The 27,105-nt window shown below is 41.1% G+C and overlaps 3 protein-coding genes across 10 annotated transcripts in view; 1 reads left to right on the top strand and 2 right to left on the bottom strand.

The window, feature by feature from the left end:
• The window catches only part of helz (helicase with zinc finger), a 50,922-nt gene extending 48,379 nt beyond the window's left edge, over positions 1-2,543 (bottom strand). For 4 of the 6 annotated variants that reach the window (XM_034583248.1, XM_034583418.1, XM_034583499.1 and 1 more), the window contains exon 1: positions 2,160-2,288. The gene's annotated coding sequence lies outside the window, so the exon portion shown is untranslated. Of the gene's footprint in view, positions 1-1,379; positions 1,573-2,159 lie in introns of all 6 variants that reach the window. The other 2 variants (XM_034583584.1, XM_034583332.1) reach the window with 2 other exon arrangements.
• A 2,104-nt stretch (positions 2,544-4,647) lies between these two features.
• Positions 4,648-9,383, bottom strand: psmd12 (proteasome 26S subunit, non-ATPase 12). Its single transcript, XM_034583778.1, has 11 exons — positions 9,161-9,383; positions 8,720-8,779; positions 8,115-8,243; positions 7,890-7,997; positions 7,416-7,520; positions 7,053-7,202; positions 6,713-6,847; positions 6,406-6,518; positions 5,922-6,096; positions 5,442-5,519; positions 4,648-5,075 (listed from the first exon to the last, which is right to left on the bottom strand). The coding sequence occupies exons 1-11, from the start codon at positions 9,278-9,280 to the stop codon at positions 4,866-4,868; spliced, it is 1,383 nt and encodes a 460-aa protein (XP_034439669.1). The 5' UTR covers positions 9,281-9,383; the 3' UTR covers positions 4,648-4,865.
• Positions 9,384-16,348: 6,965 nt separating this feature from the next.
• LOC117762222 (cytoplasmic phosphatidylinositol transfer protein 1-like) overlaps positions 16,349-27,105 on the top strand; it is a 76,555-nt gene continuing 65,798 nt past the window's right edge. For 2 of the 3 annotated variants that reach the window (XM_034586748.1, XM_034586762.1), the window contains exon 1: positions 16,969-17,237. In XM_034586748.1, the coding sequence (XP_034442639.1) occupies positions 17,190-17,237 (48 nt within the window). In that variant the 5' untranslated portion in view covers positions 16,969-17,189. Of the gene's footprint in view, positions 16,353-16,968; positions 17,238-27,105 lie in introns of those variants that run through there. The other variant, XM_034586754.1, reaches the window with a different exon arrangement.

The following is a 27,105-nucleotide window of genomic DNA, read 5'->3' as shown; positions in this document are numbered from 1 at the left end:
CTTTTGGTCCCATTTCCACCTCCCTGGTTTCAGCATTGTCATGTCAGCTTATCACAGGGTGGCAGAGAAAGAGCTTTTATCACAAAAATGCTGCCTCAATACTGGCTTATCGTGGAAGAGTGATTGGACATTAAAGTCTATGCAAGAAGAGGAGGAGGGGGGGGGGGGGGGGGGGGGGGGGTGTATCTCCCATTTTGGCCTAATTTTGGAGTAAAAAGCATATTAATCTTGAATTTAGTCTTTCAGACAGTTACTTCTTGAGTACCAGCAACAGGCAACACTGCTTATAACAGCTGCTCCGGCCCAACTGGCACCGCTTGTGAGTCAGTCTGTTCTTGTCTCTTAGGACCATAACATACAGACAAATTCTAAGCTAACATACAAATGACACATGAAAATGTGAAGTTAGTGTTGCTGTATGACATCCATCACAGGTTTGAACTGTTTTGATTCCACCCAGAATTAACATAAATGCAACACAACGTAATATTTGCACCTCATGCAATGTATTTTCCGTTATAGCCAGCGTTGCTGGAGAAAGCACACCCATCTCCCATTTCCTCAGACAGACACTACGAGTATGAATAAACGGAACACAGTGGATGACCTCAGCTGTTAACACTTTGAGACTTCATGAACATGTGTCTGAAAAAAAATATTACAGCTCTGCTGTTCTTCATTACATCAGATTTTCCACTAGAAAAAAGGTGAAATGTTGCTGATTTCACTTCCTCTGAAAAATTCGGACATTCAGATAAGGAACACTATGACCAGGAACACGCATGTCTCACGAGAAGGCTCTAAGACAATGTATCCTTTTAAATGATGCACTGCCACAGGGCCAGACAGGACAAATAACGGTGCAGCACGTGTAATAACATTATCACATTTGTATCATATTAAGCATTTTAAATGAGAAACACAGGTCAAGCCCCACTTGGTAGCAGTTCAGGTGCATGCAGGGAAGGGTATTTAGACAAAATACGACAGCAGAAAGGTGCATCACATCTCATCTCTAGGGGGCAACTACCACACTGATGTTTCAATTTTACAGAATAGGATCATCACATTCTAGTTGGCACATCTGCAGTGTGTCACATGAGGCCTAGAAGTTGCTTGGACTTAGGCAGAGAAATGGAAAATAGCCCCTTAACATCTGCTGGTGGCCACTAACACCTGCTTACATCTACTGGTAGTTGGTAACCTAAATTGTGCAGAAGACCTTCAAACGTACAAAGGGATATTTAACATCTCATCCTATATTATCAACAACATGAAAACCAAGCGGAAGTGATCTTAAGACACAAAGAGGTCAATTCAAACCCTGTGCAGCGTCTCGCACGCCGTGTGTTTGTGAGGTCTGCAGGAATAGCTGTTACCTAATGTTAGTGTTGGCCAGACAGCCACTTCATGGGGACAGCAACAAACACTTTGGCGGGATACAGTGGGTGGACACTGGGTCTGCTTTGTGGGATCCAGTCGTGGGATCCTACAACAGTGACCACAGCCGCGTCTGCAGCACAGTGGAGCGGACGTAACGTTATTTGGCTCGAAGGTGTCGTTGGCAGCGATCTGAGGAAAACACGGCTGTAAATGAGGATTTTCTCGAAGCACAACAGTTCAATGTAAAAAAAACGAGCACACGCCGCTGAACACAATCCTCGACTTGTTCGGTGTTTCTACTTCTCGCTGTTGTTTGTCTGCTCAACTTGTCATGACTGTGGCAAGTCGGCGCGATGACGGCAGCGCCACAAAGCCCAGATAAAAAATGTCCCCACCACACAGTGTAGGTTAACTTAGCGTCAACGTCTGCACATTGTAAACACGCTGGCCTCACTTACCAGGCTACGTGTAGCTAAAAGTTAGCTCGTTAGCCGGACCACGGCCTTTCTTGGCACAGGCTCACAACAAGAATGGCTGGCTGGCTTGTGGACGCTAGCGAGCTAGCTAGCTAGGTTTCGCCGTAACAAAACGGGTTCGGGCCTGCGATTTTGCCACGGTGTTTACGCGCATATCAGGGACGTGACATCGTGCTGTTGTCCGTGCACGGACTCGAAGCGTTCGGCAGTATCCCACCGATTTGAGGAGGGGATCCGTGTCGGGGGCTCGGCGACGGAAAAGGCGACTGGAAGGGCTGGAAATGGGAAGTCAACACTTACCTAGCTTTACTTTCTACGCCATCTTGGATCCACTTGTCAGACCGTCGCAAAGCATAGTGGGATGTACTGATCTGAAGGTTGAGAGGACTGCGTGTGCGTGTGCGTGCGTGTGCGTGTGCATTTCTTTCTATGGCTGCTTGGATTTACCCACGTTCTCTCTAACTGGGACGTTAAACACCAGTTCATTTGTACTCACTAACTTCTTTGTTTGTATTAAAGATATTTACAAATAAATATTGTAGCACAAAAGCTACTTTGGCTTATATATATATATTAAAAAAAAAAGATACGAATTATTTCATTCGAACCTATAATCAGGGTTGTGCACAGACATTTCGAGGGGCCATTGCTCTAACCTGAAAAAAAACACCCCTCCCCCCTACCACCCCCAACAGCCCCATGGTGTTTTTAACACATTAGTGCAGACAGGCGTCAGTTTCCTGTAAACTAGTTTAAACCACGATATGTTTTTCCCTGATTGCAAACCCACAATATTCAAGTATCTATTTGGACAGTTGCACATGATAAGGGGCACAGCCTATAACCTGGGATCAAACCTTCTGGGATTTTCTTTGTTTTAACTTTCAACGGATTCTCATTCATCAAACCCTTACCAGGCTGAGCCTATATTAAACTCAATGTGGGAGCACAACTAGAGGTCAACTGCACAGACCGATAGGGAACAGTTAAAGAGCTAAGCAGCACAGATCAGCAGCTGATTGGAGCTGACTGACTGACGGATTTTTAGAAATATAAAAAAAATATTCTAACAACTAACTAAAAGAAAAAGAAAGAAAAAGAGAAATAAAATCAGTGATACCATACCAATGTATTGCTGATGTTAATTAAGCTATAACAACTGAATAATGATGAATAGTGCAATAGTGTGTACGGTATCTGTATGCAGGGTTAAACAGTACAGACGCTTAAGGGATATATCTCTTTTATTACATTTTGGCACATCATGGCAGGAAAAAGCACATGTTTTCAATAATATTCATGATGAAAGCAGGTGTAGCTGAGCATCTTTATTGAGTGGGAAAAAGCAAGTGATGGCTGTTTAAATGGGGTTTTTTCTCAGTCTGTTGAGAAGAACTTACTGTGTGTTTGACATCACAGACAACTTCACCGACATTTTAGTGGGAACTGGCAACCTTATTGAATACAGGCATGACTACACTTGTTTGTTATATAGCCAGAAGCAGTCTTGATCTTAAATGTTTTTTTTCAGCACTTTGTCTTTAATTCTTAAGTTATTATAGAGGGTGACTGAAAACACTGGGACAGAAGGAAGTGACATCTAACAATGAGTCATGGCTCGGCTCAAACTGGGGAGCATTACACCACCAGCTAAAGGACAAAAAAAGTTCAAAAAAATTCAAAAAGTGTAAAATTCAAAACATATATTTCCATCAGGCAGACTTTTGTGATAACATCTCGTCTTTTCATAGAAATTATGGTTTGAAAGTTAGAAAACTAGTGATGTTATTTCCTGCCCGATGCCAATCGATGTAGCACTTCCTCTTCCGCACTGAGCTGTCAGAACAGCTTCAGTTTCACTGTAAAACTCAACTGGAGGAATGAAAAACTCATTTCTACAAGTTTGCAACTCCATTGATATTTGAACAGACTTCAAATGTACTGATACACACGTGTGGCTATTTTTCTACAACTGCAAATGTAATTGTTTTGCACCTTCATTGATGACTGTTGCTCCTGCAATTGATGATCCCTCATTTAATGTCTTGATAATAACATAACTTACAAAGGTGTTCCAATCTAGAAATGCAAAAGTGCACTTTATTTGTCACCAGTCTGTATGTGGTGGTCACCTAATTTAGACTGAATTAGCTCCACAACTTTAAAGAAACATTATGTAAACATTAGGGTATGTGCAATTTAAAATTGTTTAACAGCTTCCCTTCAGATGTCTTGTTATAAACATTGTTCAACTGTCTTGCTTTTTAAATCTTTGTTGAGATCAGAAAGTTAAGTTTAAGTATTTTTAAAAGTAGATGGAGGAAAATAGAAGACATTAGACATTTTATGGAAAGATGGCTCAGATCTCATCTTTTCTACTATTATACAATTGTTGTCCTGTCATAAAAATAAATGTGTGAAAACCTTAACTTGATCCAAACAATTTTCTCATAGATGAGTTTCTTTCCAATAGGATAATATATACTAGGTTACAATGACCAGAATTACCAGATCAGTAACAGTCAAAAAGGGTTTGTTTATTTCTGTTACCTAGATTTTGATAGGGTTATATAATAATAAATATTAATGAATTCAATTGTATAGAAACATTTTTTATGAGTTTTGTGTTGCAGTTGTGTTTACAACAAAACCCTCGACAAATTGTAACACATGCCAGTCTACATACAATGATTGAATAAACAAGAGTAGTTATTGTTTACATTGGTAAGAAGACATTTAAAACAGATATTAGCCAAGATCTCTGAACTCTGACAGAAGGAAGCAAAGAGGAGGGGCGCTCATGTGTTTATTGTCGATGTTTTAACAGACAGTAAAAAATGAACACAGTTGAGGTGCTGTGTACGTGCTGCAGATTTTTCTCCATTTAAGACGTTGGAATAATGCTGCATTCACAGTCCACTAATATATTGTATATTCAAAAACATTTCCATAGAGGGAAAAACAACACATATGGACCAAAACAAAAAAACAACATATTATTCCTTTTCACTGCAGGTTGTGGATCATCTCCTCCTTGGCAATGAGATGAGTGGTCTTGTTGACCAGAGACATGAGAGAGTTGAGTTTGTGCGACCAGTCGTTGAGCAGGTCGTTGGGGTCTTTTGGCCTCTGGAAGTTGATGATGCCGGCCATTCGGTCGACCTTTGCGTAGATGGTCTTGTTCACAACGAGGCTGGAGAGGAACTCTTCAGATTCCTGATCAAATATTGGAGCACAAGGACATTTTTTTCAGTGAGTCCAAATCCATGTGAACATCCTAGGCTGAATTAAGGTAGCCTATATACATCAACATAATCAGCACATCACTATGAAACTATATATTTTATAATATATTTTTACCTAGTTGTTTCAACTATAACCACTGAATTGATGAGTTCATACATTTGCGATTCATGCATATAGACGATGCAGTAGTCAATCACCATATTTATGGATATCTGATAAATATTTTGTCTACTTCAGTGAAGCCATGACCAACAAAAACACATGCAATCCTTCAAAGAAATCTGTTCTTTTCTGTGCTGTTATCACTTCGAGCTATTAAGTAAAACTGTTGCTTACATCAATGGAGAGGTCCAGGAGTCCAGCCATCCTCTTCATTGAGATTCTGGTGTAATATTTGGCCATTATTCTGATGTTCTGGGGGAAGAGGCAGAAATGATATCAAGATACACATCTGCAGTTAAACAGGGAGGATTTTAGGTCACAACCACAATAACCCATTGGGCCTAATAACACACAATATTTTAAATAGGTTTCCAAAAAAAGGCAGATTGTCTTGTAATTTAGGATTAAACAATTATGTATTCACAGTTTGTATACCACACAGTCAATCACACAATTTGTGTTACTTGTATTCTTACTAATGTCTAAATGTACATTAATAAAGCAACCTGAGTTTTGTTATTATAACTAATGTAAATGACAATCCTCCAAAAGGATGGGAAAAATACTTATTTTCACAATATACAAGTACCGTTTTAGAATTTGACTTGTATTATGGTATTATCAAATTTAGAAGAGCAGACTTGTGTGACTTACATGCTCCACCACTCTGTTCTTCAGATCCTTCCACCTTTTCTCCCCCTCCTCTGAAGAAGCAAAGACGTCTGTGGCGGGGCTGTCAGTTGAGCCCTCTCTCAGCTCCTTCCCATAATCTTCCACCAGTGCAGCCCAGCGCATCAGCTCCATAGTGGTAAACTGCTTCAGAAGGTCCCTGGGAATAGAGGAAAAATATGTTGAAAACTCCCTGGTGTTCGCAACCTGCTCCAGAGGGCATGCACGTGACGTCACCATTTGTGATAGTTGCTATGGTCAACTCCCCTGAGCAGAAAACAAAAACACACAGTTAAATCTTCAGACCACCAACTGGTCTAATATGTCAAGTCCTACAATTAATTGTCAATAGTAATGTTAATGCATATTCCCTATTGAAGAATTTAGGTCCAAATCCCATTATGTCTGCAGTTTACTCGCTGAATTCAAAGTGAAACCAACGGGCCAAGAGGAAGAAAGTACATCTTACTTGTATTTGGGGATTTCCTCCAGTTTCTTGTCTTCACTGATTCTGTGCACGAGGTCTGACTGCTCATTGTCGTAAGGAGAAAGAATCACGTACAGCACCACACTCTTCAGGGCCTGAAAGACAAATGTATTGATTGCTTTTCCATCAAGACTCAACAGGCAAGGGTTTGGAGAAGGTATACTGATGTTTTATTGTGATATGTGAGCTACTGTAATTACAAACGTAATGTTTTCCACTGCACTCATAGAACTGTAAACAAGCAGAAATATACTTTACTGTGTTCTGCATACAAACTAAGCCCATGTACCTGTTGCCACTTGCTGCTGTCCTCCAAGATGCAGGGCGTGTCATAAATGGCCCGGTAGTGTTTGCAGATAGACAGATAGGAACCCTCGTGCTGGTCCACCTGAATCATCAGGTTGTAATACTTGAGCTTCAACTCCTAAAATGTCCCATGGGACAAAAAGAAGAGTTATACACAAACCTACTCGGCTCAGATCAACCGAGGGAAAAAACGTCTTTCAAAAACCTGTTGTAAAAGTGAACATGCAGGTAAAATCACTAAATGTATTTCAAATGGAGGTCAACTCAACGTGAGGGACCACAGCAGTATTTTGTTAACGCTCTACTCCTGGCGTCTTTCTTACCTCACTGCCCTCCTCTTGGAAGAATTTGGTGCTAATCTTCTTGCTGATGATCTGGGTGCGAATGTAATCCTTGACAGCAATGCAGAGCCTCATCTGTTCCAAGATAAACTCCGCCTTCTCCTTTTTCGACATGGAGCCATATGTCTCCACCTGAACCGGGAAAACATTTTCTAAGCACTCTGTGTACAGCAGGCCATGCAAATGTGTTTAATTTGCATATTTGACAAATATATAAATGTGATGACACAAAACATCAACATGTCCAAATCCATTTCCCCCAAGAATCACATTCTTTTAAACCTTGAAACAACTTTACAGAATTTCTTAATTTTACAAAAGAATAGAATTAGGCCAGTCTCTTACCTGAAGTTCCTGAAGAATGGCAGCAGCTTCTTTCACCTCACCGCTCTGCTCCTTGATACCGGCCAAGGTCTTTGTCAGCCTGGCACGTTCAATCTCAACGTAGATCTGTGAGGAGGACATGATCAGTGTATTAGGGAGGAGGATGGGACATATGTTACAGTACAATGGTCACCTATTCTTCACCCCAAACTTCCCATTATATACCTGACCACATTTGCACCCGCCTGTCAGAGGTAAACAATCTTTATAAGTTAACACAAACTGTACTTAATCAGTGCCTTTGTTTCCTTGAATGGATACAAAAGGGACTAAACAAGTAAACTATGCATATTGGTGCACCCAATAAGGAAAATTCCTCAGTGCTTCCTCCTGCGCAGTTAACCTGCTCCTTTCAAGCTCTTCCCAAGTCCACAGTGATATATTTAAGCATTTAGTTTAAAACCCTGTTACAAAACACACAAACACATTCCAGACCTTGCCAGCTGTCACTGTGCGAAGGGTGTCTATGAGTCTCAGCTTGATGGCCAGATCGGTCACAGAATCCACATACTTGTAACATTCTTGGACCATTTTGGCAACAGCCTAATAAGAAAGAGAACACGAAATAAATTAGACGTTGGTAATGAAATCTGATAAGAAATGAATGCAGTAAATCACACGTGTCTGAAGTTTGTGATTTTGGCAAAAGAAGTAGCTGACCTGTTTGAGCTGACTCCTCCTTTTGGTGAGCAACATGATGTTTTCATTCAGTGCGTCCCAGTCCTTGGCTTCATAACACATCTGAACCACCGCAACGAGTATTCTGGAGGTGGACACCATGTCTGATGCCTGAGAAAGGGTGAGAGCAGATAAGCAAACACACAGAATACAATATATGCAAATATTACATTAAACTTATAATAAGCATGACCCCGTAAAAGGGTCTTGTACAATTTTGATGCTAGGGGCACACCCACTGTAAATCTTACCAGAGAAATTTGATATGGATGTTGGCTACTGCAGTTTTATACTATGGTCAACACTTGTTACAAGATCTCAGAGGACTTGTTCTAAAAGAGGATTTGATGGATGCTTTAGTTAGTTCTAGAAGATGTCACAGGTTGAAATCTGCTTGACCGACTTCATTAGAGTTTGCAGCTGAGTGAGACTTGTTTTGCAATGTAAAACCTATCGAGTTCAGCTGAGAAATAATGCCACATCATGTGTTCAATGTATACATGATTTCTCATTTGGAGCAAAACTTCGAAATACATCTAAATAAAGAGAAAGTAAATAGATTGTGCCCAATAAATATGCTAACTTACTGTTCTAGTTTGTTTCTCCAATGACAACAAGTTGTCAACGGCCTCCTGTAGTTTCCCCTCCTGCAGCAGAGAAATACACAAACTTCACGTCAGTTACATCAATATACATTTCTCTCATGTTATTGTATTAGTACACACAATGACAGGCACTCCGTGTGGCTAGCAAGTTAGCTATGCTGACAATGACAAGACTGCTACTACTACTAGCATCTTAGCTTCATACACAAACGAGCAGGTGGAAATAAACGCGTAACACAAACGTGTGGGAATTACAAAGAGACATGTTTAAATGATGACTAATCTTCAGTTAAAACATTGGTCGGTGGGTACATGAAGTTCCCAGCTAGTGCTAGAGCCAGTGTGTGCTAGCTTGGATGCTAACACAGTGGTCCCGATGCACCATGACTCAGCCGGCGCTGGCCTCTTTCACTCTCCGCTTACTTTGGCCATTTTCTCGCTCTCCGGGAGACGCGTGTCCACAGTCGCACTGTAGTCGACCTCCATCTTCACGATCTTGCCGTCGGATCGCTCGGGTCGATCCTCGGTCATGTTTGCAGCCATCGCACAAAGACAGGTTACAGGACTTTTTCCTTGCTAGCGACCAAACCTGGACCAAACTCAGCCGAGCAGTATTTGGCTTGTCAAATGAACGGGACGGGAGGGGCGGCCAATCAGAGGAGAGCGCCAGACAGCTGCCCGAGGTGCCTGAAGGACCCAGTGAGGACCCGTAATGAAATGTTTATTGTCTATGGGACTCCTGATTCAAATATTTAATGATACCTTGAAGTCCACATGTATTCACCAATCAGACAAAACCACTGGATGTAATTATAAAAGCAGTTTTAATGCGAAAATGCAGCTTCAGTATTTCCCAAAAAATAAAACAAGTGTCAAGGAGATTATATAATAATCCTTCCTCAAAGTCTTCTTTGGTTTTTTAACACTATATTTGGGAAGATCTATGGCACTAATTTTCTATCGTGGACCAAATAATGTCAATATGTGATAAAACAGCATCCAAATTTGGTTCCAAGAAAGTGAAAACTTGAAGATTATTCCTTCCTGACAAAATATTTTTTTATTATCAATTTGACTACAAAGTACAAACCAAAACTATTTGTATGGAAACTATAAAGTATCTAGAGTGGACCTATGCGTTTTTTTAAGGACTAATGAATTTAAAAGAAGTTTTTTACTCAAATGAGAAAATTCATGAAATGAACTGGGAAAACATCTGAATGATGGTACCAGTGTTATTTAACATTATGATAAGAATGTAATATTCTTATGAATCTAGACAGAAGGATATATTGAAACTATAGAGATGCATGAATTGGGGGAAAGATGAAATTGGATTATGGAGAAAGATTAATGCGGTTAATCTAAGGTAATAAAGTAAGTAGAACAATACTCATATAATCAAGACTTTAATAAGACTTATAAGATGAATAAGATTTACACATACATATAAAAAAAAACGAAAAAAAGAAATGAAAAATGAACCAATTTTCAATGTTTACTAGAATAAGGACATTCTGGACAGATCTTTGGTTTGGTTGGATTAAAAGATAATGAATTTGCAGACCGGGTGGCTCCAAGAGCACTAATTGTAGGTATGTTATGGACATGTCTTGAGGAAAATAAAGGCAGGACATATAGGCACAAAAGTTTTTACAGAAGAAGTAGTGGAGAGATAAAGGTTTAATCACACTGGTTCAAATAAGTCAGGACTGTTTTGCCAGTATGAAAAGAAAGAATTAGAATTACAGTTGATATGGAGAAAGTCCTCATATAAAATGCAACACGCCACCATTTTTTCTGTCTTTAACTCAGAGGAGGGAAATATGATATAATATATAACATACTTACAGGAGGAAAGGCTTGAATTGCTTGGGCTGTCAGTCATTGTGTGAGCTAATGATAATGGATTCACTCATTTAATCCATCTGTCAGGCATTTTACTTTTAATTTGGCAGAGGTGCTTTCTGACAATCAGGCTTAAAAACAAATAATTCTACTCATTTAATTTCATCTTCCCCTAGGAGAAATCATTTTCTCGGACATAACAGCTCTACTTAAAAGCACATAGAATGACACACTTCAATAAAATGATAGGACAAATACAAAGGGACAAAGAACACAATGAATAGACAGATTTACAATAACAGCTGAGATCAGGACGCCAATAATAACACAAAGAAATTGTAAGTGTAACACTCGTGCTCATCTGTAAAAGTGAGGAGTGCAATGAATGAGAAACTTTGTGAATGGACAAGAGCATGTGAATGAAAACATAAAGCAATGACATCGTTCCACCAGTAGGTGTCCCCTTAATGTGTGCATTCCAGTCTTCACACAGCTCAGTGCTTTGAAAGGCTCCAGTGCCCTTGCAAATAAAGCTAATGTGGGTCAGTGATTTTCCTGCTTGGGGCAGAGAAAGCCCTTAAGCCCAGAGCTAAAAATCAGTTTGATCCAAGTGCAGGCTTCCACAATATGGAGCAGGAACACTGATTGTATAGGCTTCAAAATATTTTCAGCCTTCAGAGACTTCAGGAAGTCAGTTTGTGGATTAAGTGAAGACTCGAAAGGCCATAATCACCATAATATAATACGCCATCATCACTATTTTTTTTCGATATGATGACAATAACAGGGCAAAAACAGACATAGCTCACAACAAGAAAATGTTTCACCTCAGTAAAAAGTGGGACATGCAGAATTAGGCCTTTGTGGCAATCTGAGCTCACAGGTTTGTTTGGTATCATTGATGCCACACCGCGCGCGGTTCAGATAACACCAGGCTCCAATCTGCGTTCTAACCAACACAGACCTTATTGAAATAGTTAGGTCATCATTAAACCAAGTAGTTTCAAAGATACCACTCACATTGTTTAATTGCTCACCCAGTTATCCTCGTGCCTGGTGATACCTCTCTTTTTTGGGTGGGGGCAGGGCCTTGACTTGATTATAAGGAGACAGACAGGATCTGTGTGAAGAGAGAGAGGGGGATACACCATGCAACTAGAATGGTATTCAGTCAAGTGCATACCTACACCAAGGCCCAACAGTCCCCATATGAAACCACATCTAAATTCATACATCCAAATTTATATTTGGATCTGTACAAAATGAAACACACAAATATCAGTCAAGGATCAGCACGCAAATTGATGACCAAGTTTATTACTGCCAAGTTTCGAGTTGAAACCTCCAATTGTTTTTACGTAATCCCGCTAACTAACAGACAAAACATGTCTCAGGAGATCCCTTATCAAGATGTCTCAATGCATCTCAAGGAAAGTCTTATTTATCTAAGACATGTCCATAAAACTTTAAAAGAAAGATGTCTTCATAACGATGTCCAAGAACGATATCATGGCAGCCTATTCCAAACCCTGTTTTGTCAAAGTTGCTTGATTGCTTTTTAATGGACGATTTACAGTAATTCAGATGTATATACTTAAAAAATAACTGTTACTGCAACTTCTCCAACTTTTACTCCAAATATTGATTTAATCATGAAACTTAAAAGAAAGCCTGTGTATGTCCGACACTGTGTCTCTGAAACAATATTCTACAGCAACAGCAAAATATTGTTACACATAGTGCGCTGCATGTGAGCCTAAGTGTCTATAGTACTGTATAATGTCAGTAAGAGCTGAACAAATGTGCAGCCACATATTACACAATGTTAGGCCGTTTACGAGAACACACACGGAAACACTTTAATATGACACTGATGTGCCAATAATGGAACAATCAATCAGAGTTGTGGAGGAAATACATGAAGACAATGTTGCATTGTTGTTGAAGACACATTAAGGAAATGGCCTTTAACCTCAAATCTAACTGACTCCATTAGTCATCCTGTTAGTAACATTAGGAAAATAACACACACTTGCCACATCCGCAGCGATGTTTTACTTGTGTTGCATATTTTATTCATGTAAATGCTTTCTGAATCATTTCTTCATATAAAAGCAGCACTAGCACAGTATCACATTCGTTCAGTAGATCTGCTTCATGGAGCTGCTCACATAGTGTTTGGGGGATTAAGTGGAAGGTTTAAATTCAAAGTCTATCTCAGAGGTTTGACCATGTTGGCATGACTATACTGTATTTCGTATGGAAGTGCTGAATGTTTGCTGACAGTGGAAAATGTTGTACGTCAGCATCTTCGTCCCATAAATATTAATGGGAGTTTTGCTGAGTATGGCTAAATAAATCAAAGGTTTTACCAGCTGACAGTTACAACCTGAATTAAAAGTGAATGTTTTTTTTCGTAGTTCTCTCTATTTTGACACAAAAGGAGCCAGTGTGGCTAATTTTACTCTCAGGAAGCCAGTGATCACAGATGCTGGGTTGTTTTTCTTGTCACTGGGCTGAGGTACATTATTTTGTAATGCTTGGGCGTGCAGCAATATCTGCATCACTGACATGAGCCCTTGCTTTTAAGTGGAAATACCTCAGTGTAACTGAGGCCATGAGAACAGCAAGGGGGAAAGATGGGAGCATTTACATCAGTGTTAAACATTTTTAAAACTCATATATAAATTGAACCTAAAAATAGAGTTTATTTTTTTAATACTATGATTGTTATTTTGCTCTGAACAACAAACAATCCATTTGTTAGCATACTCACTCTACTGTATAAAGCTAACACTATAACAAAAAGATTAAAGACAAATGTACTTATTTTATATCTGAAATATTTTCTGAGAGTTGCCATTCTTAACATCAGCATGCAAATAATACGCATTGGGCAACTGGCAGTGCTTTCTGTGACTCTCTCAGCTTGTGGTTTGTGTATGTGTGTGTGAAAGGCATTCTGTGTGTGTTGTCCAGGTGTTACTCATGTTGTGGGGACCTAAATCTGTTTACAGTCACATTGTGGGGGACTTGTGTTCCTTACGAGGAAAAAGCAAGTCTCTATCACATAAATCAGTCAATTTTAAGGTGAAGGCCCATTTCAAGTTAAGTTTAGGTTAAGTTTATGTTTGGATTTAGGTTAAAGGGATAGTTCACCGAAAAATGAAAATTCACTCATCATCCAATCACTGCTCTGCCAATGGAGGGGCGGGTGAGGTGTTTGAGTCCATAAACATGTTTGGAGTTTCAAGGGTAAACAGTGTTGCAGTCAAATCCAATACAATGGAAGTAAATGGGACCCCTTTTTCACATGTAAAAAAAACAACAGATAACAACATGACATGCCTCCATACCGCTGCTGTGGTGTCATCCAAGTGTCCGCAAGCCCCGGCATTCAAATTAGACTCCAAACGACGTCATTTACACCGTGTTTGGCTGAAACGCTGTTTACCCCTGAGACTCCAAAAGAGTCTTGTGGACTCAAACACTTCACCAAGCCCTACATCAGCATAGTGGTGAGTAGATCAAGGGGGAATTTTCATTTTTCGGTAAACTATCACTTTAAGGTTAGATTTAGGCTAAGTTTAGGTTAAGGTTAAGGTCAAGGTTAGGTTTAGGTGAAGGTTAAGGTTAAGGTTAGGCAAGTGGTAACTAGGAATAAGGAGGAGTAAGTCTCCAGGAAAACAATAAGTAAGTTAATGTAATGTCCTCTGTAATCATGGAGACACGACTGTGTGTGAGAGTGAGACAGATGTGCATGTGCTCGGTGCAGCAGTGAGGTGATGTTTCCTGTTCTGCGGCCGATGTATGTCAGGGGGCCTGGATGGAGGCAGGACGGGGGCAGGGGCTTCTGCTGCTTCTATTTTGCTCTGCTTTCACAACCGGAGGAAGACAAACCACAGAAAGCCGAGATCCTCTTCATCCTCCTCCTTCTTCTTATTTTTCTTCTGCCCATCTCTGACTTTTTTCCTCTTTGAAAAACAAGAAGTTTAACATCTGATTATGTTTTTGAACAACACATATTTGAACAACACATTTAATTTCTCAGCAATGGGATCACTTCACTTCTGGCAGTAACCCTGATAGATCAACGTGTGGGTAAAGGCATGAGGCAATGTCACATCCGGTCAAATATTTCAAAGTAAAAGTCCTCAGTTTAAACTATTAATACATTTTGAAAAGTCAGTCAGTCAGTACATTGGGATACTGGTGATGCACTTCAAATAATAACAGATGAATATTGTTTATGTTAATAATAAATTCAATTAGCCCAGGCATCATAACATTTCATCAGCCGAGCCGATAATGCAGTCCACTCAGCATCGGCATCATGATCCCCTTATGTGAACCAAATAATAAATAAATTAGGTTATAAAGACCAGATCTGATTAAAATAGAATGTACTGAATAGTTTATCATGCCCAAAAAACACTGAGCTACAGCAGATTCACTTTTTATGCACTCAAATGTCCCTATTTCAACAAGAGGGCAAAACTGCTGAGTTGAAATTGTTTGTTTCCAACAAAAATAAGTTAATTTATAATGTCAGTATCAAGACTTTTATTATCATTTTTATGTAGGAAAATTACACTTGATTTAAAGAACTAGGTCAGGATACAGTAATATATGGATTAGTCTGACAGGAGGCCTCACTGTAAAGATTTCTGTCGGTCATATATCCAGGGCTGTCGCAGCAGGGTGGGCAAAGCATGCAATTATCTGGGTCCTCAAGCTTTTTTATGTACTGTGATCTCCAACCACAGACTAACGTTGTACGGTGTTGCCTTGCTTTTTAATTACAGAATGCGAATATGAAAATTCTACGCGGTCTTTGTTCTATGTTGCACCCTCTAGCAGAATACTCTTGTGAAATTTATAGCATCCAGCAAGTATGTGAACAATTGTGCTTTTTGGTTGTCTATGCAAACACGTGGCTAAACAGCGAGCTTATCTCTGGCCTGACAGGTTTGGTTGAAGACTACACCATGTAACTGTTTGTGTATGATGTGCCTGGGATAGTGGTGGGTGTATGCACTATAACTTAACTCAACTTTAATATTATGTATGAGTTTCCACAATATGCACTTTGTTTCCAATTTTGATATTAAAAGAATCGTTTAAAGATCGGAATGATGTGGTTTGGTATCATGTGTTACAAGGGGGGGGGGAGTTGGTCTGGCCCTCCAGGTCCCTTTTGCTTGGGGCCCTTGATACACTCCTGCCTTTATTGAAGCAGATATTCTACTTTAGTGGTGAAATGTCCGTAACAATTTTGAAATCAATTACCCAGAAAGGCTAATAATAGTCCAACATCCACGGACAATTCCTGATTCAGTAAGGTGCACATTGAAGTCATTCCTAGTTAACTGTTACTGGCTTTGAGCATATCATTTAATGTATTTTGAAAAACGTTCAAGCATATTGTGTACTTCAAATAAGCTTCGAAAATTAAAAGTAGTGAAAATTTGTGACATTTATTGTTAGTATTGTTAGTAAGAGATTATTTCTTTAAGGTTCTTCACACTTCTTCACACGCCAATCCGATTCTGGGTCTGCCCCTCGAGACGCCCCTACCTGGGCCCCTCTTAGGGCCCGGTCACACATTCTCAGATATCTCAAAGACTAACCCTTGCCTCCTGTTTACTTTCAATCTGAGAGAGTGAGGAGGCGAATGAAACATTTGTATCCTGTGGCGAGGCAAATCACAGCGTGGCTTCACGTGGAGTTATGTGGGATCGTGCCCTTATTGAGGGGCCCGAGAAAGGTGGGCCAGTGGAGCCACTTTCAGATATGCACTGAACTCAAGAGATCACAGATGCAAAATGAAAAAAAAAATTCTCCAGGCATTAAAGCGGTGCTACACACGTAGAAGACCGACAAAAACACCAAGAGAGCCCACCATGTCCCCTGGACAAAATCATCTAATCTCCGCAGTGGGATGAATACGTTACCTCCAGTCTGTTGCCTGCAGCACCACCCCTAGCCTGAAAACTCCGAAGATTCCTGCATTGGTGTGAATGCGTCTGAGCGGTGAATCTCCTGCTGAGTTGTGCATTTGTGAAAGGCTATCTCTGGAGAAACTCCGGACCCAATTCTCCAGACCTCCATCAGGTCTGAAAACGGCTTTTCATAATACACCCTTTGATACAAATGGGTTCAGGCAAAACAAATAAAAACCTACACATTTGTTCAGGTTTTTGTTTCTGAATACATACAGCAGACGTGAGGAATATAATCTGCAGATTATTACCTGGATACATTTCACTTTCTTATTTTGAAGCCACGAATCGCTTGTTTTCCGGCTGCTTGCATGTGACTTGACTCTTCAGCCTGATAGGAGGGGACGATCCTGGACCTCTCTCGTCCCCCGTCCCCCCCCCCCCCCCTCCACCACCACCACAGCAGCAGAGAGGGTCCGCTCGGCTCCGATGAAACTACTCAGCAGCAACTCAGGGTGTATCTCATCCTCCCACATGCGCTGACACGTCTCCAGGTATTACACACATCCCCGTCGGGCGGCGGCAGCAGGGAGCGTCCACTTTGGCCGGTGTGACACATAGTGAACACATTCACCAGAGAAGCGCGGAGGGCAGGAAAAGAGATGTTGCTGAAGGAGTACAGGATATGCATGCCCCTCACCGTGGAGGAGGTAAGTTTCTGGGTTTCTACTCTTTCTCTTTTGTGTCGGCTGGGGTCCGGCTGCTGCCCGGACCTCTCTCAGCCCCTCACGGGATGTGCCGCTCCGCACATGTGGCAGGAGGAGTGAGGGGAGATCCGATGAACTACAAGTCCCTGCAAACCGTCCCGCTGGGCTCAAGTTGACTCTTCTGTTTGTTTGATCACACTCACAGATTGGTCCTGAGTATAGCCTGGGTCGATGAGCTGGGAAAGGAAACAGCAGGGTTTACACAGGGACCACAGGAAACAGTTCCATCAGTTGATAATCTGTAGATTGATGATTAGATGATGTTAGAATAACAAAGTGGGATTATTATTATTATTATTATAATTAATAATAATCTTTTTATTATGATCAGCTCCACACACACACACACACACTCACACACACACACACTTGCGCAGCTATCTTTCAATTACTTCCATTCATTCCATTCCTTAACTTTAACCATGACCAATTCATGCCTAACCTTAACCAAACCACTATTCACATCTTAACCTTATCCAGGACCTGAGAAATGTAGTTTTGCCTTATTAAGAGCAGGCTTTGGTCCCCATGAGGTCAACTGGTTCTGACAAGGTCAGTGTTTATGCTGGAAAAGGTCCTACAAAAACACACACACACACACACACACAAGCATGTGTAAGTCACCTACAATAAATGAATGCTGCCCCATTGGTGGCACTTGGCGACACTAACACAACACTGAGCAAGGCTTCTCCACACTCAGCTGTGTTTTGGTGCTATACAGTTGCACCTGTGCCGCTCTGACTCTTACCTCAGAGAAAGAGCCATTGTCTGCATTCAGCCCATTTGCCTCTATCTGGTTTCACGAATCAGGTCTAAAATTAAAAGGTGTAGATGATTGCTCTCTTGTCCTGGCATGCACAGCCATACAGCACAATAGCTCCTTTTTTAATTATCACCCATGTCATTGTGTTCTCACTCATCCCCACAGCTTGTGTTGTTGTTGTCGTTGGCGTTGCATGGGTATTGTTGGTCTTTCTTATAGCTGAAGGCCGGTAGGTAGTCAGGGGGAACAATGGTGTCGCTGCAGCGCAACGTCTCAACTGACATCTCGTGATTTTCCGATTGTGAGTTGAAAGAGAGGGAGAGATGGAGGCAGGAAAAAAAAATAAAAAAGACTGCTCACTCTCAAATCTTTTTACTTTCAATGTCTTGCTCCAGTGATGCCGTGAATATTCTGCACCAGCATGTGTAACCTCCTGTGAACTGCATCAAGTTTATGTGCTGTTCTCTCAGGACTGGTTTAAAGGCTTTCGAGGAACTGGAGAGGATCAGCGTGGATGATGTGGGACGAGATCTCTTCCTGTTTTGTTTTACAGGCTGACGAAAGGGCTCCACATTTACATGAAACTCTTGACAAGAATGGTGTGTTTATTATTCTTCCTGGTCGCCACCAGGCTGCTATATTCTGTCACCACCAGCAGTGAGAAAGGTGTAACATGACTGACTCATGCAGAAACCTGTGGTCAGAGTGGAAAACACCATCCTCTAATACAAGGGTATTATGTTCTTGTGTATGAATACCTCTACAGTGTGCTTGTGTGAAATTGCATGCGTGTGTCTCATGTGGGTGTGCGCATTCAAATGTGCATTTTCCGTTCAGTAAATCCGGTTTTACCATCAAGCCGAGAGAAGTAGTGAGAGTTTTTATGTCACGTCAAAACAGATGGTTGTTTATGAGAAGGAAGAATAGTGAAACCTCAAAAAAAATGAAGCTGCTTTCAGACATGCACCGAAGTCCGGACACATTTTCCGGAAACACTGTATGTGAGAGCAAAGATGTTCGAGTCGGTCGCTCATGACATTTTCTGGGACTTTTCTTGCCGGCCCCCCAAGAAAAATGTCCGGGTGTGCCCACGTGAGAACATGTCCGTAAAATTCACAGGGAGCGAATGGGTGTGCTGACGTTACTAATGTCTAGAATACAAATATCTCAAGATGAAAAAGAGGAGCCATACACATGAAGCAGGAAGCAGGGGATGATGTCAAATTGGAGAGACAACAACATTTGAGAGCTTTTGGCGATAAGGGCTAAAGCCAGTGTTGATGTGCTATAAACAATGACACTAGATTTCCTGCATGCTCTACGCTGGTGCCACCTCTCGCACGAATAGTTGGGACACTTTCCTGTTGTTGTGAACGTATCTGACCTGCACAATCTCCTGCTGCGTTCTTCATATGTGAAAGACAAACTCTGAAATATGTCCAAAGCTTATTTTCTGGAGTTGAGGTCTGAAAACACAGCATTGAAAACTGCTATTAGTCAAACAAAATATCATGTCTGTAACAATTTGATAATGCTAATGAGCAGAAACACAAATAAACCTTCACTTTCAGTCACATTCTGCAGAGACCAAATCATTGCACTTTGCATTTGCCCTCTTCAGTTCTACTTGTAAATACACAAATGACGAACACTTTTAACATTAAGACTCAACCTATCACCATATGCTGCTGTAACTTCCTGTCACTGTCAGTGGCTGCAGAGAATAACACTACCTTTGCACTGCAGGCCAAATCTTAACCGTGATGTGCACAGTGAAGGTCCTGCCACTTCAGACTGACAAGTTATTTTGTGTAGATTTGTTTATTTGTGAAACTTTTAGGCCAAGATGAGGATTCCTAAGAACACGTGTAATGAAGCAAAATATGACGAGCAATGAAAGTGTTAGAAATCTATTTAAAGTAGAAGTGAAGTGTGCAAATTTGTGGGATTAAAGTGGAAACTTTTGATTACAGTAGATAATGTACTGCAAAGCACCTTTGACACTGCATTCAACATTTAACGTTGAAACAAGGGATGGATGCATTAGAATCATGCATTTCAGCAAACAAGCTGTCGTCTTTTAAAGCAAACAAGCTGTCGTCTTTTCAGCATACAACAGTCGGCCACCACTTTTTTATAAACAATGACACAGCCCAATTTGGATGAATCCCAGGAAGCAGGGTATCATTGTCATGGTCCTAACTTAGAAAGACGTCGACTTCATGGTCCAGAGGGAAACGTAGCGGAGGCGGTGGTTTGCTCTGCTTGTTCTTATCGTGGCTGCGCACATTGAGTGTCTCCTAAAAGTTCACTCCTTGTTTCCTGCCTGTCCAAAAGGGGAGAGGGAAGGGGAACGTCTGGAAAGACTGACGGAATTAAAGAAAGAAGGGTGGAATGGGACTGACGTGAGCAAGGATGAAGCACTTAGGGCTGACTGCGTAGGGACCGAGCTGAAGGCACAGACGGAGGGAAAGGATGGCAGAGAGGGCGGAAAGAGTAGAGGGAGGAGTGGGGGATAATGCGGGAAGTTCTGGGAGATTTTTTTTCCTTTGAAATCCCCTACAGTCATGCACTAATTCTGTGTGTTTGAGTGTGCGCACACTTAGATATGGAGTCATGGGGACACGCAAGGTCATGTCTCTCTGTGTATTGTCTCTGGGAAGAGATTACGGTCTGCTACTTGGATGTGCTGCGTCACCACACTCCTACTACAGCAGATGTTGGAGCAGTGTTTATACAAGTTTAACAAACACCATACACACTAAAGAAATCATTTAGCAGTGACACAGGGTACGAGTTGTTCTGTGAGCCTCAGCTCTCTGTCATCTTAATCATCTCTCGCCTGTCTGGTTACGTGCCCAGCATGACTCTACTGCCTTTTCCCTCCAGTTTTCATTTCCCTCTTTATACTTCCAGTAAGGAATCAAAAGTAATGACTTTCCTACTCTCTCTGAAGTCTCGGGTGAAATCGTAAAAGGTTTTTTTTAGCTTCAAAGAATAGTTCAACATTGTCTTTAACTTGGCATGAAGAAAGTTATCACCATATTTAAAGCTCACAAATTAGTTTATAGGGTTGTTCTAACACTAAGGCTACATCCACACTAATGTTTTTTAGTGTTAACATGCATCACTGTGGCTATGCCTGCTTTCCATACTACTATGGAGTCTTCGAGCGCCTTGAACAGATATAATAATGGAAATGCTGCCACTCCTGTTTTAGTTGGAGCACTCCAGGGCTGCATTGTAGATTGGAAGGGCAAAAACACATGTTCGAAAATGATGACTCAATCAACCGGATTTGCTTCCTGATTGGTCCTTATCACTCATGATGGTGAATGCAAGGCATTGTAAATACTTCAGTTCCATCTCATCATGAGTCCAAGAAAATAAATCCCTGCTTTTACCCTTCACCAATGTTGTTTCTCGTACGTAGTATTTTTGTAAGTAAGCAATCAACTCCAGAGTTGACAATCTCCTTTCTGTTTACACTGGAACATACATGCCAAGTACATGCTTCACTATACGGAGAATGTTTTAGATGTAATACATTTTTGAATGGGGTTCAGCGAGATGTCGCTGTGAGCTATAAATTCACCATCAGTAAGCAGAAGGCAGAAGATAATGTTATCTCAGAGCCTGACTGGGCAGCTGCCTGCGTCCCAGGCTGCAGCAGCTCACCAAGCGTACAGGACGAGTTGAGGTGGTGGACCGATTTTTATATCAGAGACCAGCCAACAAGGAGCATTCACTCTGCTGCTGCTTCTGTGAACTGAAATATACTGAAGTACACAAAAACGGACAACCCATCCCTGAATGCTCAACTTGAAGAATCGAGTTGAGTGTTAGTCGACTTTCAAGGGATAGCCCTGTTAGTTCATATCTTGTTTGTTAAATCTTTACCAAAACCAAGATGTAAGATCAAGTTTTGGTTCTGCAATAGATTTTATCATGGGGAGTGGTTACTGTGAAGAGAGTTATGGAAGCTACTGCTCCCAATCCTTATTGTCGATTCCTGAGTCCTCACATATGAAAACATTTGCTCCCATGATGTTTGTTATGTAATAAGTAGGACCAGGATGACTCAGTATAACTCTCGCCAAATCAAGAAATTCAGGTCTGGGGAAGTTCTGTAACTTTGAGGTCAGTCACAAGATACTGTAGCCTCTGTGTTTGAGTATTGGTTTGAAGTTACATCTCAGAAAAGATTCAGATGTAACTCTAACCAGAACCACTTAGCCAAGAAATAAAATTTTTGGTTTCCAGTGCCTTGGGGATAGCTTTGCTCGGCTCATCTCCTGTGAGCAGAGCCATTCATCAGCCACCGCACCCTTTCTTGAAAGGATAGAGAGGTGATGCATCACGGGAGACTCAGATAGATGTGTTTCCTCTCCTACTCTGTCTACCATTATGTCTTTCTCTGATGCAGCACCTCTCACTTACACCTCCCTGTCTTTGGCTGACGTGCCCCTTTCCAAGCTCACAAGAAAAATGCTGACATCGCCCAACCTTTGGCTGACCTGAGTCACTGTGTGCCTCCAGCAGCTCGCCTGCTTTCCGAACCTTTACTCTCCCATAACACGGCTTTGGTTAATCAATATAACGTTTTCATTGCAACTTTAATTCTGCATCCTAATAGCTCTCTTTGCAGTGAAAAGAGCTCCGGAGACCTTCTTAGATTTGTGCTCAGACTTTCAATGGCCCAGAATGCATTGGCTGCTCAAGGCTTTCACAAAAGCTTGTACACTTTCAGGGGAAAGCAGAGCTGAAGCAGATCTTCATTGCAGAAGTGGAGCCTTTTTTCCCCATTATATGTTGTGACTCAAAGTGTAATGACATTTAGTGAAGGCCACTGAATAAACTGAACAGCTATGCATTTTGAGTTTATTCAGTGTGGTTGATAGAAGGTTTTACCCTTTGGTTTGATATGCTGTTGGATGGGGTGTTATTTGGCAAGAACTGAAGGATTATGGTTACCTCTGATAGTGAAAGACTGTAATCTTCTCTGAGACACGTGCTGGGCTAATGACTCAGGGCACAGTCTGGCATATGCACAGTAAACCCAAAGGTGTAACCATTTTTTAACACTATGCTTGCTATTCACTGGCAGTGGAGCTTTTTCAGCAAAGCTCTCAACAGCTGTTTCACACCATAGACTGATAATGATGGACAATGTGTCTAGACTTCCTCCCATTACTAGAAATGAGGGCAAAATATCCTAACACTGCCATCTTGGCCATTTGGAGCAGAATCTGCGCAGTAGTGATCAGGGGATTGAGCCGCGGTATAGAGGTCCTGACTCCAGCTGATACACGTGCTCGACCAATCGCGAGTCAGTCTCAGCTGTCAATCATGACATTTCAACCCGTATTGCATCAAATAAATAAATATCAGTGTGATAAGAACTACCGCAAATGTCAGAAACAGTTTTTGAGAAAGATTTACTTGTATTATTACTTTCTAGTTTGGTTTCTGCCCCATCCACTAATACAGTGATCGAGGCGGTTTGGCTTCACTTTTGAGGAGCAGTTATTTTGTCCATCTTTATATACACTTCCTTCGTTTCCACTTTGCATATTTGGAAGTGTGTATCTAGATTTTGGGTTAATTTTCAAACGGGTAGCACGTAGGCATCTTAATAACAAATGTAATCCTGTAATGACTTTTAAAAAGGGAGGTTGCTCTTTTAGTTGCTGTCTTTGAAGATGGATTTGTTTACTCATGGATGGATGACTATATAAATGGGAAAATGTGGGGTTGGCCAGATGGATTGATGGTTGGAAGGACACCTGGGTTGTTATTTTCAAGGCATAAGCATCCCTCCAAATCTCAGTCTAGCCAGGACTCATTAGAAAAATGTAATTTCCTACAATGTAGAACAACCCACGCTTGCCAAAAACCACACGTGAATCACTGTGCTAAAGCGTCATTGGGCCACACACTGTGGTGTTTATGCTGCACAGCTGCATCTGCACAGCTTATGTTGAGATATTCATATGAATGTACCAAAGACAAAAAGCTGCTTACACTCAGAAGTGGCGTCAACACCTGATACAACACATTGTGTTGTAGTGGATCCACAAAGTACCGTAATAGGATTAGAACTGCCATGCCATATTGTGTTTTTGCCCAGGAAGGATTATCATCAAATGATGTTCATAGAAATGTTTGTTCGACACACATTGTGTCAGCCTTTAAACACGACTCTGACCCCTTTCAATATTAAGGTGACGGAAATCTTCACAAAAGGCAAAAGAAGGTCACATCGACGTTAGTGTATGTGTCTCCTTTTCCTTTTTAATTGTTTTGCATTGGATACAAAAAAGCCCAACTAATTTGCGATTGCTAGTTAGTTAAAAAGCGCTTTCTAATAAGAGCTCTTTAACAAGATTGGTTGCCATTGTTCAGTCCTGGAGCATGTTTCCATGACGCCTGCATTTCATTTCATGAACCCACAGGCTGGGACAACTGAAAAGCAGCAAGAACTAACAAGCAATAGCTCAGCGTGGACTCGGGGGCATCTTTCCAGCCAAATCTAACTGTTGTCTGACGCTAGGTAATTAAAGAAGACGGTGTCCTTGGAGGGCTGGGGGTTGTTGTGTTCAGGAAGAGTGATGTAATGAAATGTAATATAAAGTTATGTAAAGTCAGACTACACTGTAGGGGAATTCTCTTTTCTTGTCCCCTTTCACACAGGGAGGTCTGGGCTCATGGTCAAGTAGATGGACGCTCGCCAACATACAAAACACTTCCAAGCAAACAACATGACGACAATGTAATTTAGCACAAACACTGCCAGTCATGTATTCAGAATATTGTTTCCTTTCTTTATGGTTGGACCCCTCCCATCCACATCCCCAGGGATTGTTTAGAAAATATGAACCAGTTAGATGCTGTTTGTTTCTTGGTGTCATGGTAAGGTGCAAGGCCTTTTTTGCCATCTGGTATACATGACAATGCTGTGATTCAATCAACATCCCATTTACTGCCATTTACTCTCCAAAAGGAAACCATCATGGGTTGTGATGGACCATTATCCATGGATAAGGCCTATTCTCATTTCCTAGATGGCTCTGTGTGTTTGTGCATGTGTGTGTGTGTTCGGCAGAGAGGCTGTTTCGTAACACAAGGGTTACATTAGATGCTCGCGCCTTGCTGACAGTCAGAGGGGCTGTTTCGCTTATCAGTGGAACAAATTCTGTTTGTCTCTTTCTCGTCACACCCACACTCTGAGTCCATGTGTGCATGTTTCTATTATTTATCAGTAACAGGCGTACACGCATAACAGTGCACATCATCGTTGTCTTGTCTCTATGTTGTAAGCTGCTCAGCGACATCTCAGGACTGCAGCATCCAGCGCCGCAGTCCTGAGATGCTCAGACGAGCTCAGCGGGCTGATGGAGTGTAACACTGGTTCCTAACATACTGAAAGAGATTAAAAGCGCGATGATGAAAAATAACGTTGCATGAAATGGAAAACAGTAGGGAGTGTTGCTTGGTTATGATGCTCTGTTCTGTGTGTTTTCCTCTGAATAAAACATTGGTTTGCCATGACTGTAACTGTTAAACTAAAAGATTAGCTTCTAAAACTACACCAGGTATCAACATAAATTATTCAGAGGCATACTCATTAAATATCTACTAACCTGATGTTCACATAAACCAAGTTTAGCCGTTGTGAAGAAAAGCACAACACTTTTATGCACTGCAGACGTTTTATGCACTTTTATGTGCCTCTTGTCAGCATAGAGAGAAAAAGGGGAGTTCTTCAACCGACTCTCTGCTGCAAGACCAAATCACGGGAGGGAGACAATGTTTTCTACCAGCAGCCACAGTCTGAAGGCGGCTCCTAAATCTGTAATCTGTGGCTGAAAATGTTTCGAAAGCAGCCGCTCTTGTTCCTGCGTTCAGTGGAGACATCTTCTCTGTTCTTTGTGGGATCACTTGGTTAAACTGTATCTCAGGAACAGCTGATGCAGTGGGCTTACGTTAGAATAACATTTTGTTGAACATCATCAGGACTGAGGAATTTGAAGGAGTGCATTTAGTCCTCAAGATAATTGTGAATCGACGTGTGTTTGAAATTACCCAAATATGTACAAATATGGTAAAAGGCTGAGAGGCTGGACAGAAGACGAGAGTGAGTTAATGGAATCATTTGAGAGTTGAAGCTTCACAGCGTCTCCACAGTACTTGACGTTAGAGGCGTCCATCTGCCACTCGAAGCCAAGCACCTACAAGTAGATTTGTACATACTTCTCTGTTGTTTATCAGAGGAGGTTTACAGGCTGTGGTTGAGTGACTTTAACAGGAGTGATGGCAGGAATTGCAGGGAATAGTTTATTCTTTGGTTGGATGTCTTTTTTCCTATTCTCAAGGAAGTAATGCACAAAGGAATGAAGGAGGATAGGTAAGACGATGACGATTTAGTGTTTTGTGGAAACATGGAAACATCTAGTCATGTGGAATGTCATATTTACATTGATCATTGTGAAGTTTTCTTTTTTGAGCAGTTTTTGAGCAGTACTCAGCTGGGAATTCATACAGTGACAGTTTTGATTCACACATAGCTGACTACTGCATTTTTTTCCTTTTGGCCAATAATAGCTGTGCTGCAGCAGAGTGGATCATTCCCCTTTAAACACTGAATAAAAACCAATGTCTTTCATGTTGGCCTCATTCTGTTGTTGTTATATCAGGTTTTAGTGCATAATAGGGATGCTATTTACATGTTTTTTAAATAAAATAAAAAAAATTTAAATGGTGAAGGACACCCATTACATCTTCACTCAAGATGACTGCCTTAGACAACATCGTACTATGGCTAGTTTTTCAAAACCCCTGAATAAAACGTTTATAATGAGTGTGTGTGTGGGTGACGCCTCATATGCTACATCCATGTGTTTCCACAGTTTATGACTGTGGGGCCTAATGCACCATCCACATTCATTTCGAAGTGAGCCAACTGTGTTTCCCACATGCTAATGTTTGAAACTAATTGACAGTGCTCCTGCAATGTTGAAGTCATATTGCACAACTGACTCATCT

Source organism: Hippoglossus hippoglossus, chromosome 1, assembly GCF_009819705.1.
Source record: "Hippoglossus hippoglossus isolate fHipHip1 chromosome 1, fHipHip1.pri, whole genome shotgun sequence".
Lineage (NCBI taxonomy): Eukaryota > Metazoa > Chordata > Actinopteri > Pleuronectiformes > Pleuronectidae > Hippoglossus > Hippoglossus hippoglossus.
The sequence above is the reverse complement of the archived record's forward strand: the minus strand, read 5'-3'. Positions and strand labels throughout refer to the sequence as shown.